The following is a 14,795-nucleotide window of genomic DNA, read 5'->3' as shown; positions in this document are numbered from 1 at the left end:
GGCCCTTTTTAAAAAACATGTCTTCACAATCCTTGCAAATGCTCAGGGATGCTCAAATGACCTTTCTTTGCATGGCTCTGGACGTGCTCAGAGGTACTCTTGCTGTAAGCACCCATTTGCTTTCCAGTTTCAGTGAGGGAGGCGGCCCCTCGAGAGACTGTCTTGTCCAAGGGCTCGGCTGTGTGAAAGGACTTGCGAACTTGGATCTGGTACTGATCACAAGTTCTTGGACTGAGGATGTACTCAGGGACACCTTGCTGCTTAACCTTACGTCTGCCTGGCCAAGCCACTAGTTTGCACCTGGATCTCTTTGGTCAGCTTCAGGGTTCTAGTAAAAAAGCAACATGAAAGTTGTTTTTAAAGTTGGGTTGGGTTTGTTATAATTGGTTTTAATCTTGTTGTTACGTCGCTTTGGGTTGCTTTGCACGGAATGTGACATCATCATCATCATCATCATCTTCTGCAGGCTTGAAGTCTGCCCACCACTGGCCCAGCCGATGGATCAAGCTTAGAACCAAAGATAGATGCCAGTTATAAAATCCAGTGGTGTCTTTCATCACAGATGAATTGCCACTGACAGATTGCCCATCTTTCTAACATTGTGTGTGGGCCACTATTTTTAGCCTGAGGGCCGCATTCCTTCTGGGCAACCTTCCGGGAGCCGCATGCCAGTGATGGTAGGGGCCAGAGGCAAAAGTGAAGCAAGCGAGGTAAATTTTAATGTGGTACAGAAGGCTAATGTCTACACACACTCACACACCTCTCTAGCTCCCTGGAAAGCAAGAGACGTGATCTGCGGTCAGAGATGTACATTCCAGTCAAGCACAACCACTCAAGGACAGTGTGAAGCAAGGCCAGAGAGGGGTGTGGCTTCAGAAGAGAGGGTGTGGCTAGGGAGGAGCCAGAGAGAGTCGTGTGCAGGCAGGGAGGCACGTTTATCCCCTCCAGACCTGAGGTTGCTCACCTCTCCATGAATGTATATCACTGGACTGGTTGAAAGTGATGATGATTCCCCCCTCCCTGAATGCACGGCACTTTTTCCAAAAAAATATAGGTCCCCGCTCCGAGACGCTTACAATTTAACAGGCCACTTTCAGCCAAGCGTGTGAATGGTCCACTCTGCTGAAAAGGGTTGTATTTCGTCCTCAGTGCAAACCATGAAATCAGCCTCCATACCAAATAGGCGTGCCAACGGCACAAATCCTACAGAGGTCCCAGGTTTATATATATGTATATATATGTGTGTGTGTGTATATATATATATATATACACACACACACACATTAATGAGAGTGTTTTGTTGACTGGAGAGACCATTTGATCTGTGTCGATAACCTTGCCATTATGATCCGATTTGGTTAAAAACCACAGCACTTTTTTTTAATACGCCACTTTTTGGCAATTTAATCTTGAGTATATCTGACAGCAGGCCTTTAAATCTGGCTGAGAATCACATCCCCCCTCCCCAGCAGGGATATCCCTTTGCCTCACCCACACACATAATACGTTCCTATCCAGCAGCATAGTGGTAAATTCAGAAGTTGCAGGGTCCCTTCATGATAGTCACAGTCATGCCCCCTTTCCTTCATCTTCCTTGCCCTCCATGTCATCTCCAACTCCGTTACAACAGACATCCCTAGGAGCCTATCAGCATGGAGGCTGTGTGTTCACTACTGAGAAGAGTCTTCTCAGTGGCTGACTCATCTCCTTTCAACTTAGATTGGCTCCAATCAGCACGAAAGGACAAGGACTCTCCCCAGTGGCTAACACGCTCCCCTTTCATGATGATTGGCTCGTTCATAGGCCCTGGCTAGGACCCTGCTTCCAAAAAAGCAAGGGGTCTATGACCCTCTGCCACCCCAGACGTCTACACTCCTGTTTCTCCCAAACTGAATAATCAGCCGTTGTTCCAGCATGAGGAATTTTGTCCTGGCCACCAACTAACCTAATTTGTCCTTCCTGAATCACCATCTTAAACACAGAACTTTTGCTAAGCCCTGTTCTAGTAACTCTCTTTTTCTCCTTTAAAAAAAAAAAAAATCCAGGACAAGGAGGAAGAATTCTGTATAACTCAAAAGCTAGCTTCCTCCTTTGTGATTTTTGAGGCACAATCTTATCCTCCAGTTATGCTGGCTTAGGGGCAGCCATACCTCAGCGGTAGGGCATCTGCTGTGCATGCCACAGGTCCCTGGTTCAATCCCCAGCATCTCCAGGTACGGGCTGAGAATTTTCTCTGTCTGGGAAAATAAACAACAACCCTGGAGAGCTGCTGCCAGTCACCGTCGACAATACTGACCTAGATGGCCCAACTAGGCAGCCTAGATATTAGGCAGTTTCCGACAGGATCTGGCAGAAGTGCTGCTGCAGACGCTGGTGCAACGCCAGGTATGCTGCTGTTGCAAGAGATACCCACATCATGGTAGCATATCTCTGCCCCACCCACCCCTCACAGCAAAACTGGGCATAAAAATGTTTGGCCTGTCATGCCTACAAAAGGTATTATAAGGCTCCTACATAGTCATAGTGTAACTTCCTCAGCCTCCCCCTTTATCCACACATACCCCGGCGTCTTGCACCCTTCTGCTTCTTCATGCTCCTTACAGGTGGCGCATTCCTCCCTCCCACGTATTTGTCCTTTTTCTTTCCTTCTTCAGACCCCTCCGCGAGACCCACCTTTCCAGCAAAGGTTTCTCAGCCTCCCATCCACAATCACCTCCCCCCCTTCTTTTTCACTAAGGATCCCCCCTGGAGCACTCCCTCTACGCCACAGTCGGACGCGGGTTGGAAGGCAGGCGGTGCGAATGTTGTTTTTTCCTGCGCAAGGATTGCGTTACATGCTCTATGCAGCGCCTAGCACGCTAGAAATAAACACAAAGTACTGACAGCAAATAATAATAAAAATCGAGGGAAGAAAACCATCTCAGCCAAAGCTGGGCACTTACGTAAACGTTAAAGATCTGAACAGTCGGGACGCAAGCAATAGTTCCTTACCTGCCTTTTCTACACTACCATTTAGCTCTCTGGCTCCCTCTCCCTTCTTTGCCTTACATGCGGAGGATTGTGACAGATCAGACCAAAGGTCTATCTAAGCCCAGTGTTCTGTTCCCCAAAAGCAGCCCGTGGGATACCTCTGGGAAGTTCACGAGGACCGCCGCTCAGGGGCAGAGCATCTGCTTTGCATGCAGAAGGTCCCAGGCTCAATCCCCAATGACATCTCCAGGTAGGGTCGGAAATGGGCCCCTCTCAGACGCCCTGCCACTGCCAGTCATTATAGACTGCTGTTCTTCAACCTTGGGTCCCCAGACGTCCTTGGACTACAATGCCCGTCATTCCCAGCCAGCTTAGCCACTGGACAAGGGATCATGGGAGCTGTAGTCCAACAAGATCTGGGGACCCAAAGTTGAAGAACCAGTGGCCTGGGCTTGGTAGAAGGCAGCTTCTTGATTCCTCTTTAAATCACCCCGTTACTCAGAACCACGAGGGCTGGAAACTTTTTTACATGAAGAGCCGTCAGTCAGTGATAGAGCACCTGCTTTGGTCCCAGGTTTGATCTCTGGCATCTTCAGGTAGGGCTGGGAAAGACTCGCCTCAAACCCTGGAGAGCCGCTGGCAGCCGGGGTAAACAATACCGACCTAGATGGGCCATTGGTCTGATTCCGTACAAGGCGGCTTCCTATGTTCCTACATGCAAGGTGGGAAGCTGAGGGTCATTCCCCTTGCTGCCTATCCCCAGCTTGGGGTATTCAGAGGTAGGCTGCTTCTGCGAATGGAGGTTCCATTTAGCTACCACGTTTAAGAGGGTAGACCAATCCTCCTCCATGAATCTCTCTAATCCCCTTTCCTAAGACCGTCTAAGGCAGCGGGGGCCCTCACCCACAGTGAATGGCAGAAGTGAACTGTGTGGTTGGATACAGAAATACTTTGACTTGCCAGTCCTACACCTATTGCCATTCAGCTTATAATTTCATGTTGTATTTCTCCCCTTTAAAGGCCCAAGTGTTTTTCACCTTTCCTCGTTGCAAAGACAGACTGCTATGAGTTGTTGCCCTCCAGCCCCAAAGCAGCAACCACATTTACACGACAAACCCTAGGAATTGTAGTTCTATCGAGGGGCAGGGGTGCCCCAAAATGGAAAAGAACTTCCTTTTTGCAGAAGTACTACAATTCCCAGGGTACTTTGGGAGGAAGCGGTTGAATCGGTCGGACCAGTTTCTAAGAGAAACTGGTCTACTTGCGCAGTGTAGACGTTCTAGAAAAAGCCGTCCAGTGTGAACCTGACCTTGTCGGACCCTGCTCTGCTTTGTGACTACGACTAACTGTACTTACTTGCTCTCCTTTATGCTACCCTGTATTATGCTACCCCCTCAACCTGTATATGTATAAAGTAACAGATAATTCAGAAAAGCCACTGAATGCTCCCAGAGCTCTCACTCTTTCCACTAAAGGAAACTGGGATTGAACTCCCCAGGGCTCCGAGCGAGGGAGGGGGGCACCAAACCACCACCCCCTTTCCTGGCTCCTTCTCATCCTCTTCATCTGGGTGCGTTCAACAGAACCTCCAACCAACAGGGGCAAGAGGTGATGAACCGACGGGAATAGCAGGGACCCCAGCCTTTGGTGAAACTGATCCGGATGGTGTGAGCATCATAAGGCCCCTCGCCATGGCCCGGCCAGTCGGCCAGGTTGCCTGCGTGCTCGTAATCAAACACCTTGATGGAGTAGCCCGGAAGGAGCTTGTGAACGGCTGGGCTGGGGCTCCCCGGAGGCCCCAGGGTCGGGGAGCAGACAAAGAGAGGGTGGTCGCTGCGGTTGTAGGCCCAGACGCCGCTCCCCTCATGGCTCAGGAGCAGGCCCTGCCCGATCTTGGCCCGGACCCGCTGGACCACCTGGCTGCGGTTCCTCGAGGCCAGCTGGCCCAGGCAGAACCCGCTGCCGGCAGGGAGGTCGGAGAAGACGTTGACGTAATCTTCGTGCACGGGGTAGAGCCTCCCCACTCGCAGGCGGTACTCCCAGTAGGCCAGTTTGCACCAGTAGCCATCTTTGAGGGAGTGCTGAGAGAGGCTGGTGTCTGCGGGATGAGAAAAGGGGGTACATATTGTGATAGGATTGAGAGGCTGCTTTGCATGATGTCCGCTGGGTGCTTTCCCATCTGAAATTCGGTTCTCCAAATAAGAAACCCGTCTTTGAAGGCAGCTTTGACTCTCGTACACTTTGTTTGCAAGCCGTTGCTCCCATAATAGTATGCATCTTCGGGGGTGTTTTGGTATTTTCATTCATATATTCAGTCGAACACATGCTTTCCCCTAATAGGTACACGTTTGCAAACATTGTTTCGGCTGGAGAACAGCATTGCAAGATTCGGAGAGGAGGCTCGGGTTTTGGTTCTCGTGTCGTTTCGGAAAGTGGGAATGTGACAGATTCTGCTTCACATGCGAGCCGAATCGAATGTCTCCCCCCCCCATCCCTTGCGAGGATCCTCCAAGCCTGTCCTGCTGAGCTGCTCAGGCCAGTTTCTTTGTGAAGCCAATGGGCCTGATTTACATGTCTGAAGACTTAGTGGAGAAGCAGATATGTTGCCATAGGAACGAGGGCGGCCTTCCTCCCCACCTGACTGGAGCCCATCCCATCCCCCACTCTAGGGGGAAGTAGTTTTTTGTGTGTTTTGGGCTGATCTGAAACTAGGAGCTGGAAAATTGCTTCACTCCCTGTGGTGGATCCAAGGCTATGGCGATGGGGCAACTCTCTTGAAGCCTAACAGCAGGGCTGGCGCCAGGCATGACTGGGCCCTTGGGCACCAGCCTGCCCCGGGCCCACAGCACCTGCCCGCACACCCCACCTGCCTCTCCCATCGCCTTGTGTTAACCGCTTGCGCGCTGCGCATCCACCAAGACAGCAGCGGGGGTTTCCCTAAGGGGGCTGATGCCCCCGCTGCCATCTTAGTTGACAGCATGCATGCATGCTATGCTATGCATGTGCACATGACTGCCATCAACTAAGATGGCAGCAGGGGCATCAGCTCCTTAGGGAAGCCTCCGCTGCCATCTTGGCTGATGGCAGGCAACGCATACAGCATTCCCAGCAACAGGAGAGGTAGGTGGGGTGTGCGTGCAAGCTTATTGAAGCCCACACAGTCTGTGTGTGTGTGTGTGCCTGGGAGCTCCCTGTCTGTGATCTGCGGCAGTGTCAGGAGTCAACACTGCCACAAATCGCAGAAAGGGAGTGCTGCCCTTCCAGTCTAAAGAGGGGCCACAGCAGCCCTTAGCCAGAGCCCGACCTGGCCACCCTCTGGCGCTAGCTCTGCCTAATGGGGAAGCAAGGTCTGTTGGATTGTTCATGCCGTTAGCCCTTCCATCTTATCTGCAAGTTGTATACAGGCATACCGAGCTTAACGTCGCTTCACTTAACGTCGCCTCGCTATAACGTACATGCTCCATACGTCCCCATAGCCCGCTTAACGTTCGCGCACTTCGCAATAACGTACACTTTATTGGCATGACGCCGCTGCCATCTAGTGGTGATTGCGTGCAGTACAAGTGAAGACAATTGCTTCACTTAAAGTTTATTTTCGCTTAAAGTATACGCTCCGGTCCCATTGCGAACGTTAATAATATAATAATAATAAATTTAATTTTTGTGTCGCCTATCTGGCCGAAGCCACTCTAGGCGACGTACAAACTAAAATTCAGTAACTTACAATACAGATAAAATACAATAAAATCAGTACAATCATTAATCACAGCAGCATGAAATCAGTTAGGGCGATCAATAGATAATAAAATATCCCAAAAAAGTTAGCCCTCCCCGGAATTAAAGCGGGGTATGCCTGTATACGCATGTGTAAGCAAAACCATACATCTAAAGACACCACAGTCTCCAGCAGGGATGGGAGAGAAATTAGATTCGGTTTGAAGCCAACTCTATCAAATTTGTACTTTACTAAACAATCTGAGACCCAAAACACAGCCGTCCTACAAAACCTGCACTTATTATCTGAATTTTGCAATGCAAAATGTCTGCAAAAATTAATATAATAGGGGAAAGGGTGCATAAAAATGAAGATATTCGTGAAAATATCATTAAGATGCTTGCCAACCTGCAAAACATGCTTGCCAACTTGCTTGCAAAAATGTGTATGTTAGTCAAAACTGCATGCAAAAAAATTGTTTATTTGGAGGAATTTGTACTGAAATGCTGAAGAATTTTCATGAGGTTTAAAAAAAAAGCTGCAAATTGCTGCAGAGAGGCAGAGAAACTGAATCTAAGATGGGAGAAATTGGAAACTGAGAGAACCAAAATCGATGGATCCTTCCATCCCTTCATTCCAAGGAAACCAAACCCTGGGTAAGTGCTAGAGACCGTAGAAATCTCTTGCCACTCTGAGATTGGGGTGCGTGCAACGAAATTTAGAAACAGCAACTCTAATTTAAATGGAAATACAGAGCATCTCTGCTGGATTGCACTGGGGAACCCTATGAAGGGGGATGGATTCCAGCTCATTGGACAACCATATGTACGGTGCTCGGTCACATCAAAGTTGCCTTTTTGTGATGTTTTGTTGACACACACGTATGCGCTGGAGACCGGCGCATTGAGACCATCGGGATCTCTCTAGCCCAGTGTTGTCTGTGCTGACTGGCAGTGGCTCGCCAGGGTTCCAGGGAGGGGGCGGCTCTCCCAGCCCTACCTGGAGATGCCAGGGATTGAACCCAGAACCTTCTGCATGCAAAGCAGGTGCTCTGCCACTGAGCTACGGCCCATCACCTAAAAACAAATGAACAAATGAAGTTTCCAGTCCTCCTGGTCCTGGACAAAGGGCTGCCCTTGACTAGGAACATAAGACCAAGTCAGACCATTGATCCATCTGGCTCAATATTGTCTACCCTGACTGGCAGCCGCTCTTCAGAATTTCCAGGCAGGGGGTCTCTCTCTCTCTGCTCTCCCTGAAGATGCCTGGGACTTTTTGGATGCCCCTGAGCAGGGGGTTGGACTTGATGGCTTTATAGGCCCCTCCCAACTCTATGACTCTACCACTGGGAAAGGGCATAGCTCAGTGGCAGAGCACCTGTCTTTCATACAGAAGGGTTAGGTTCAGTCCCCAATGGCATCTCACAGTAGGGCTGGGAGAGATTCCCTGTCGGAAACCCTGCAGAGTTGCTGCCAGTCAGTGTAGACAATACTAGTCTAGCTGGACCAATGGTCTGACTCTGTATAAAGCAGGTCCCTCTGTTCTCCAAAAGGCCCTTCACCAATCATAGCAAGGCATCCCCTCCAAATGGCAATAATGACAATAATTTTTTAAAAAATAGGGATGTTGATTTTACTGGAGAAGATCGATTTTTTAAAAAAACAATGAACGGTTCCTCCTGGTGAATAAGGAGAGTTGGAGTTTGTGCTCGGACAAAGGCCTCCTGGGACAATGGGGTCGGGAAATCCCACTGGGGCTGCCTCCGAGCCGCTCCGGAGCGCTGCAAAGCAGCACGTAGGTCCGCAGCTCCTTGCCGGGGCCACATCTTTGGCTGAGACAGAGGAAAGGCCAGCCCAGGCGCCGAGAGCTCTCTCAGACCGGGCGGCGTGGCCGGGCGCCAAGATCCCGGGCCGCTTTGTACGTCAAGGCACATTGTCTGTGTCTCTGCGGGCTTCACTTCCTACCAGCCGCCGGGAACCAGAAATAACGGGCAGGCGTCTGTCGTCGTCCCTCCCTCTGCAAAGGATTCAGGAAGACCTTCAGCCCCCAGCCCTTCCCTCCCTCTCTGGCTGTTTTTCCTCCTCTTGAGGAGAGAGCAATGAAGTCGGTGCTCAGGATCCAAATTTCACTCAAACGTTCTTCTAACTGCAGGAGTTGGGTGGGTTGGTTGGTTTGTATGGTATTTTTTTGCCAGAGGTGGCTGGTTCTACTGTTGGGCAAAGGGAGGTGGCAGGTTTGGGCCACTGTTATGAGTGGCTCTGAGCGAGGCAGGCACAAGAACACAAGAAGAGCCCGGCGGGATCAGACCACAAGCCTATGTAGGCCAGCCTCCTTTCTCCTACAGTGGCCAACCAGACGTCTCTGAGAAGCCTACAAAAATGGAAATGGGCTGCCTTCAAGTCGATCCCAACTTATGGGCGACCCCATGAATAGGGTTTTCATGGTCAGCGGTATTCAGAGGGGTTTACCTTTGCCTTCCTCTGAGGCTGAAAGGCAGTGACTGGCCCAAGGTCACCCTGTGAACTTCACGGCTGTGTGGGGAGCCGAACCCTGGTCTCCTGGGTCGTAGTCCAACACTCTAACCACTGCACCACACTAGCAGGGCGTAAATGCAATAGCCCACTGTCCTTCAACCTTTAAGCTGGCTGGGGTTGATGGGAGTTGTAGTCCGACAACATCCGGGGGCCCACGGTTGAAGGGCAGTACAAGCGGCCCATTATTTCTCTCCAGCAACTGGTACTTGGAGATGCCAGGAAGCTGTCTTTTATGGACCACTGGTCCATCTAGCACAGTAGTGTCTACACTAACCAGCAGCAACTCTCCAGGGTTTGAGACAGGGGTCTGTCCGAGTCCTACCTAGAGACGCTGGAGATTGAATCTGGGACCTCCTCCATGGAAAGCAGGTTCTCTTTCATTGAGTTACGGCATGCCCTTACAAATACATTTCTAAACAAGCAGCTAATTTTAAACAGGAACATAGGAAGCGGCCTTATACTGAGTCATACCATTGGTCCGCCTAGCTCTGTATTGTCTACACTGACCGGCAGCAGCGCTCCAGGGGTCTCTCTGAGCCCTACCTGGAGATGTCATTGGGGATTGAACCTGGGGCATTCTGTAGGCAAGGCATGTGCTCAACCCCAAAGCTACGGCCCTTCAAGGATTCTCAGCCGAGAATCCAGATTAGAAGCTGATCGCACATTTCCTGGCTGAGCCCTGGCACGGATTCTGCCCCAGCTCCGGAACAGGCTTTTTTCCTAACCTTGCCAAATTTCCCCACTTTCTCACCTTGCCATATTTTACGGTTGTTGTCCAAGGTGTTGGGGCACTTCAAAGGTCTGGCGAAAGGGGAGGTCTTGCCGTAGGGGGGCGGGGGAGTCTCTGTTAAGAAAAGAAAAAAATCGTGAGAAACATTTAACTCCTCCCTATGCCTGCCCTGGTCAAGGCTGCTCAGCTTAACGCGGTTTACAGTGATGAGGGCCTGTGTTTTGATCAAGAGGTGGGGAACTTCTGGTCCGTGGGCCGAGATTGGCTCCTGGGGTCGTTCCTCCCCCCCAAAACCATGCCCACCTGTCCATCAGCTGACATCACTGATGGGAGGGGGACAAGAGTCAATTTGCAGCTGCATGGGGAACTGGAACCTTTATCTCGCAGGGTGCTGCTTTGCCAGAGCGTTCCCTGCAGAAAGCGGGACTGAACCACAAAGTGTTAACCGCTTTGATTGTAAGCTCCTGGGGGCAGAGACCTGTCCGTGTTACATGCCACCCAGTTCACTGCTGCGGCCGACGGCAAACAGTTCAGTGGGGAGACCGCTTGTCGATGCAAATGTGCCAAAATTGTTCCACTGGGCAAGGCGCTTCCAACAGCGGCGACCTGTCTGGCTTGTGGATCACTGGTCCTTGGCAAGAGTTTGCCTTCCTTTGGCACATTTCTCTGGGTTGAGGTAGTCGGACCAAAACAGACACCTCAGTCCAGGAATGGGGAACCTCAGGCCCTCTAGGCCTCTCTACCTGGCCCTTGAGAGTCTCCCCAGGCTACACCCCTCACTGGCCCTGATTTGCACTCTGTTTGAGTGTTTTCGCCTGGCCGGAATAGGTCCTTGAGGTCTGATTGTGCCTTTTTTTGGCCTAGATGGAGGGTAAAGAGAGGGTTGTGAGAGAGTAGATGCGGAAATTAGCTCTCCTATACAGAATGAAAACCTACATAGGCTCTGATTGTGCTTCCTGTTTGCCAGAATGGAGGATCGAATCCGTGAGCACATTAACATTTGTTGCTCCGCCCACTTTTGCTTCTGGCCCTGCCTACCACTGGCGTGTGGCCCCTGGGAGGTTGCCTAGAAGGGAACGTGGCCCTCAGACTGAAAAACGTTCCCCAACCCCGGTTTATCCAAAAGCTCCCAGCACCTTGGGGAACTTCCTTGAAAGTTCAGCTTAAAACCCAGAGCGGGTTCCACTGACATGGCGCCACCAGCCGCCACTGGAGAGGCCCCCCCCGTCCTCCCCCAGCCTGACTCACCGGAGAGGGCGAGCCGGCTTAGATGATGCGGGTTGCAACAGTGGACGGCGCCTTCGCCTCCGGCGCTCTTGCAGAAGCTCAGGCGCTTCAGCTCCTGCAGGTGGTGCAGGTCTGGCCAGCGGAACAGGCGGCACAGGAGGAGGGCGGCTGGGAGGCCTGGCTTGGAAGCCCGCGGCTCCACCCAGACGCAGCCCAGCTCCCCTGCCCCCTTGCTCTCCACCGCCCGAAGCAGCAGCTCCAGCTCTTTCTCCTTCAGCTTCTTGAAGAGGGCATGCGCGGCCGGTTTCAGGGCCCCGTGGCTGTCGTCTGGGCCGGACGCGATGCAGCGGTGCCTCCAAAGCCGTTGTGCTAAGTTGGCTCGCCGGGGCCGGAACATGAGGCTTTAACACATAAACAACAACACCATTCATTTCCCCCCCTTCCATTTCATGTTTTGGGGTGTTCAAAGCATCCCTCAATCATTCTCACAACAACCCTGTGAGGTAGCCTGGTCGTTTGGGGCTGTATTCAACTCAGAGTTAGAGATGGAAGGATCTGTTAATTTTGGTTCTCACTGTTTCTCATTTTCCCCGTCTGAAATCCCGGTTCTCCACGTTTCTGCAGCACGTTGCAATTTGTTATCACATTGTCAAGTACAGTAGTACCCCAGTTAACAAATCACCCAGGAAATAAGCTCCTTTTAACAAAGTCTTTTTTGGGTGCAGGGGGCATGGGGGCGAGCACACTCTGACATAGTCAGAATGTGGCTCCTTGTCTACTGGACTGTGACTGCTGCAGGCATCTCGCTCATGCGTGGCTGAAATGGCGCTCCTTGCCAGGTGGTGTAGGTGCCTCTGCAGTAAACGGTGCTTTGGGTGCCCTGGAAGCACTGTTTACTGCAGATGCATCTGCTCAAGTGCAGGGGAGGGTGGCAGAGAGAGAGACCAAGCACCGGGTGGTGGGTGTGGCTGCCCTTTACCTGCCTGCTCGAGTGTATGGAGAGGAGAACTGTGCTCAACTCTTTCAATTGCTATAGCAAGATGATACATGATAAAAGAAAAAAGGCAAGGCAGGAGTCCCTGGGTGCCTTTTGGAAGAAGCCTTCAAGTGGTTTCTGTGCAAGGCCTGCCTGACCTGATTGTTTCATTTCAGACGTACATGTTGTTAGTTTTGAATGAAAGGTTTGCTGAAATATGTTGAACTGCTTTTCTTTTTTTGTGGTGTGGGAACCTCTCCCTATTCTTTCCATGTTATTCCTACCTCTGGTACCATAGTTTTTGTTAAAGAAGGAATGTCCAGGAACGCAAGGACATTGCTAACTGAGATATTACTGTAACCTGTGGTGCCTTCTAAAGAGGGGACCCCAGTAAGAGCCTTAAGCTTAGAGCAGGGAGGGGCAAATCTGATAATTTAGGTTTCTCATTTTCCCAATCTTCAAACTTCAGTTTTCTACATGTCCACATCAGCTGGCGATTGTATTTTGTTAAAGTCCCCACAAAAACTCGTTAGTATTTTTGTGCAAACGTCTCTTTTTTTCGTATGCACTTTAGCTTAACGTACACATTTTTGTGAAGCAATTTTCTCTGATAGAATGCATTTGGTGTGCTATTTTCAGGAACGGATGCCCTTTTCTTCACACTTTGCCCTAATATATGCCTTTTTTGCACGCATTATGTGGCTGGGGAAACGCCGCGTTGCAACATTCGGAGAGGGGTGAGTTTTGAAGGATGGCGGTGGGTGTTTCATTCTGCTTATTGTTTCGGAAAGTGCAAATTGGGGAAGGCCGCTTTCAAAAGCAAATGGAACTGGATGGCTCCTCTAGCCCTCATCCGGAGGGACCTAACTGCACCACTGAATACGCACAAACTTTGCAGGACAAATCTGGGTGGACACATACATTTGGTCTGACGCACAGACACCCATCACAGGAAGCGGCCTTACACTGAGTCAGAACCATTGGTCCACCTAGCCTAGCATTGTATACACTAGGGATGGCTGAGAATTTCAATTCAGTTCGCATTTCAAGCAGGATTTTGCACTTTCCAAAACAATATGAGAACCGGAAACGCAGCCATCCTTCGAAATTCGTATTTATTAGACGTTCGGGATGCAGTTCACCAGCTGAACAACATTTACAAAAATGCACATATTAGGGGAAAGTGTGCATAAAAATGAATACATGAGTGAAAATAACATGCAAAAGGGCGTTGATGAGAAATGGCTTGCCTGCCTACAAAAAATGTGTTTATCTGGAGAAATTCGCACTAATACGGTGGAGGATTTTTTTAAAAATTGCAGAATGCTGCAGGATTATAGAGGACTGAATTTAACGTTAGCAAAGCGAGAAACTGAGAGAACCAAAATAGACAGTTCTTCATAGCTGTGATCAGCATGGCGTTAGGAATCTGTGATCCGTTCAACAGATTTAATTGCAAAAAAGGAAACAACCGCCTTGCCATCTCAGCCTTTTCCCTGGAAGCTGATTAATATGAGATGCCGCCCTGCGGGTGGATACGGCAACAAAACGCTTTGTACATGCTTAGAGGCACGCTTGTCTTCAGCTCTCTGAAGGAGCGTCATGCAGAAGCCAGAGCAGGCTTGTCCTGTGGCTGCTTCGCAACCGGGGCTAGAACCAATCGGAGATTGCAAGGCAGCAGGTTTTGGCGAAACGTTAGGAAGAAATTTCCTAAGGGAAACACCTGGCTCAAGAGCGTCTGCTTTGCGTGCAGAAGGTCCCAGGCTCAGTCTTTGGCACCTCCAGGTGGGATTGTGGGAGAACCCTGACTGAAATCCTGGACAGCTCCTGCCAGTCAGTACTGACCTAGAAGGAGCAACGGTCTGACCCACTAGAAGACAGCTGCCTAGGTCCTTAACTGTTCCACGGTGGCGCAGTCTGACTCGGGACATGGTGATCTCTCCAGCGTGCTTAGGTAGAGGCTGGATGGTCATCTGCCAGGGGTGCTGTCCTTACAAGATTCCAGCATCAGGCTGGGGGATGAATTGGATGACCTCTAAGTCATCTTCCAACTGTGAAATTCTGTGGTTCTTTCTCATATCTATGGGGGAACACATTCAGGCAGCCCAGCTGATAAAGCTGGAGCCAGCTCAGCAGATCCCTGCAATCGCAACGTGCTACGTCCATGCACTCATCCCGCGACCTAAGCACGCTAACCCACACAGGCACACATGAATGACCCCCCCGACGGTGCTGATCCAACTGTGGTTACGCAGCTTCTCCCCACGCTAGTCTCCCTGTGCGACACCCGTGCACCGTAGGCGTGCATGCGCAAGCGACACTCGTGCGGGGGACATGCAGGTGCATGCCTCAAAGCAGGCGCACACACGTCGGTTCCAAGCAAGCTCTATACCACGTCGTGCCAAACATGCATGCTGATGCTGACATGTGCCCACCACACACACACACAAATATCCAGACAGAGGTTTCCTAACTGAGAGGAGTTACGGACGAGAGTCAAAGCGAGAGAGGACAAATCACTCACTGTGCAGGCAACGGGTGGCTGAACACACCACTGGGTGCAGACCCCGCCAGAAGACTGGGACGGCTCAGCTCACAGACTTCCTGGCAAGGTCTTTTCTTGCTGACTGTTCCCTCCCCATC

The 14,795-nt window shown here is 50.8% G+C and overlaps 1 protein-coding gene across 1 annotated transcript; it reads right to left on the bottom strand.

The window, feature by feature from the left end:
* Positions 1 to 762: 762 nt before the first annotated feature.
* Positions 763 to 14,795, bottom strand: LOC133374936 (mothers against decapentaplegic homolog 6-like). The gene is made up of 4 exons (XM_061606284.1): positions 14,677 to 14,795; positions 11,198 to 11,577; positions 9,971 to 10,063; positions 763 to 5,068 (listed from the first exon to the last, which is right to left on the bottom strand). Exons 2-4 carry the CDS (start codon positions 11,571 to 11,573, stop codon positions 4,533 to 4,535), a joined length of 1,005 nt encoding a protein of 334 aa, XP_061462268.1. The 5' UTR covers positions 11,574 to 11,577; positions 14,677 to 14,795; the 3' UTR covers positions 763 to 4,532.

The sequence above is a fragment of the Rhineura floridana genome, chromosome 22 (assembly GCF_030035675.1).
Source record: "Rhineura floridana isolate rRhiFlo1 chromosome 22, rRhiFlo1.hap2, whole genome shotgun sequence".
NCBI classification, from domain to species: Eukaryota; Metazoa; Chordata; class Lepidosauria; order Squamata; family Rhineuridae; genus Rhineura; species Rhineura floridana.
The sequence above is the reverse complement of the archived record's forward strand: the minus strand, read 5'-3'. Positions and strand labels throughout refer to the sequence as shown.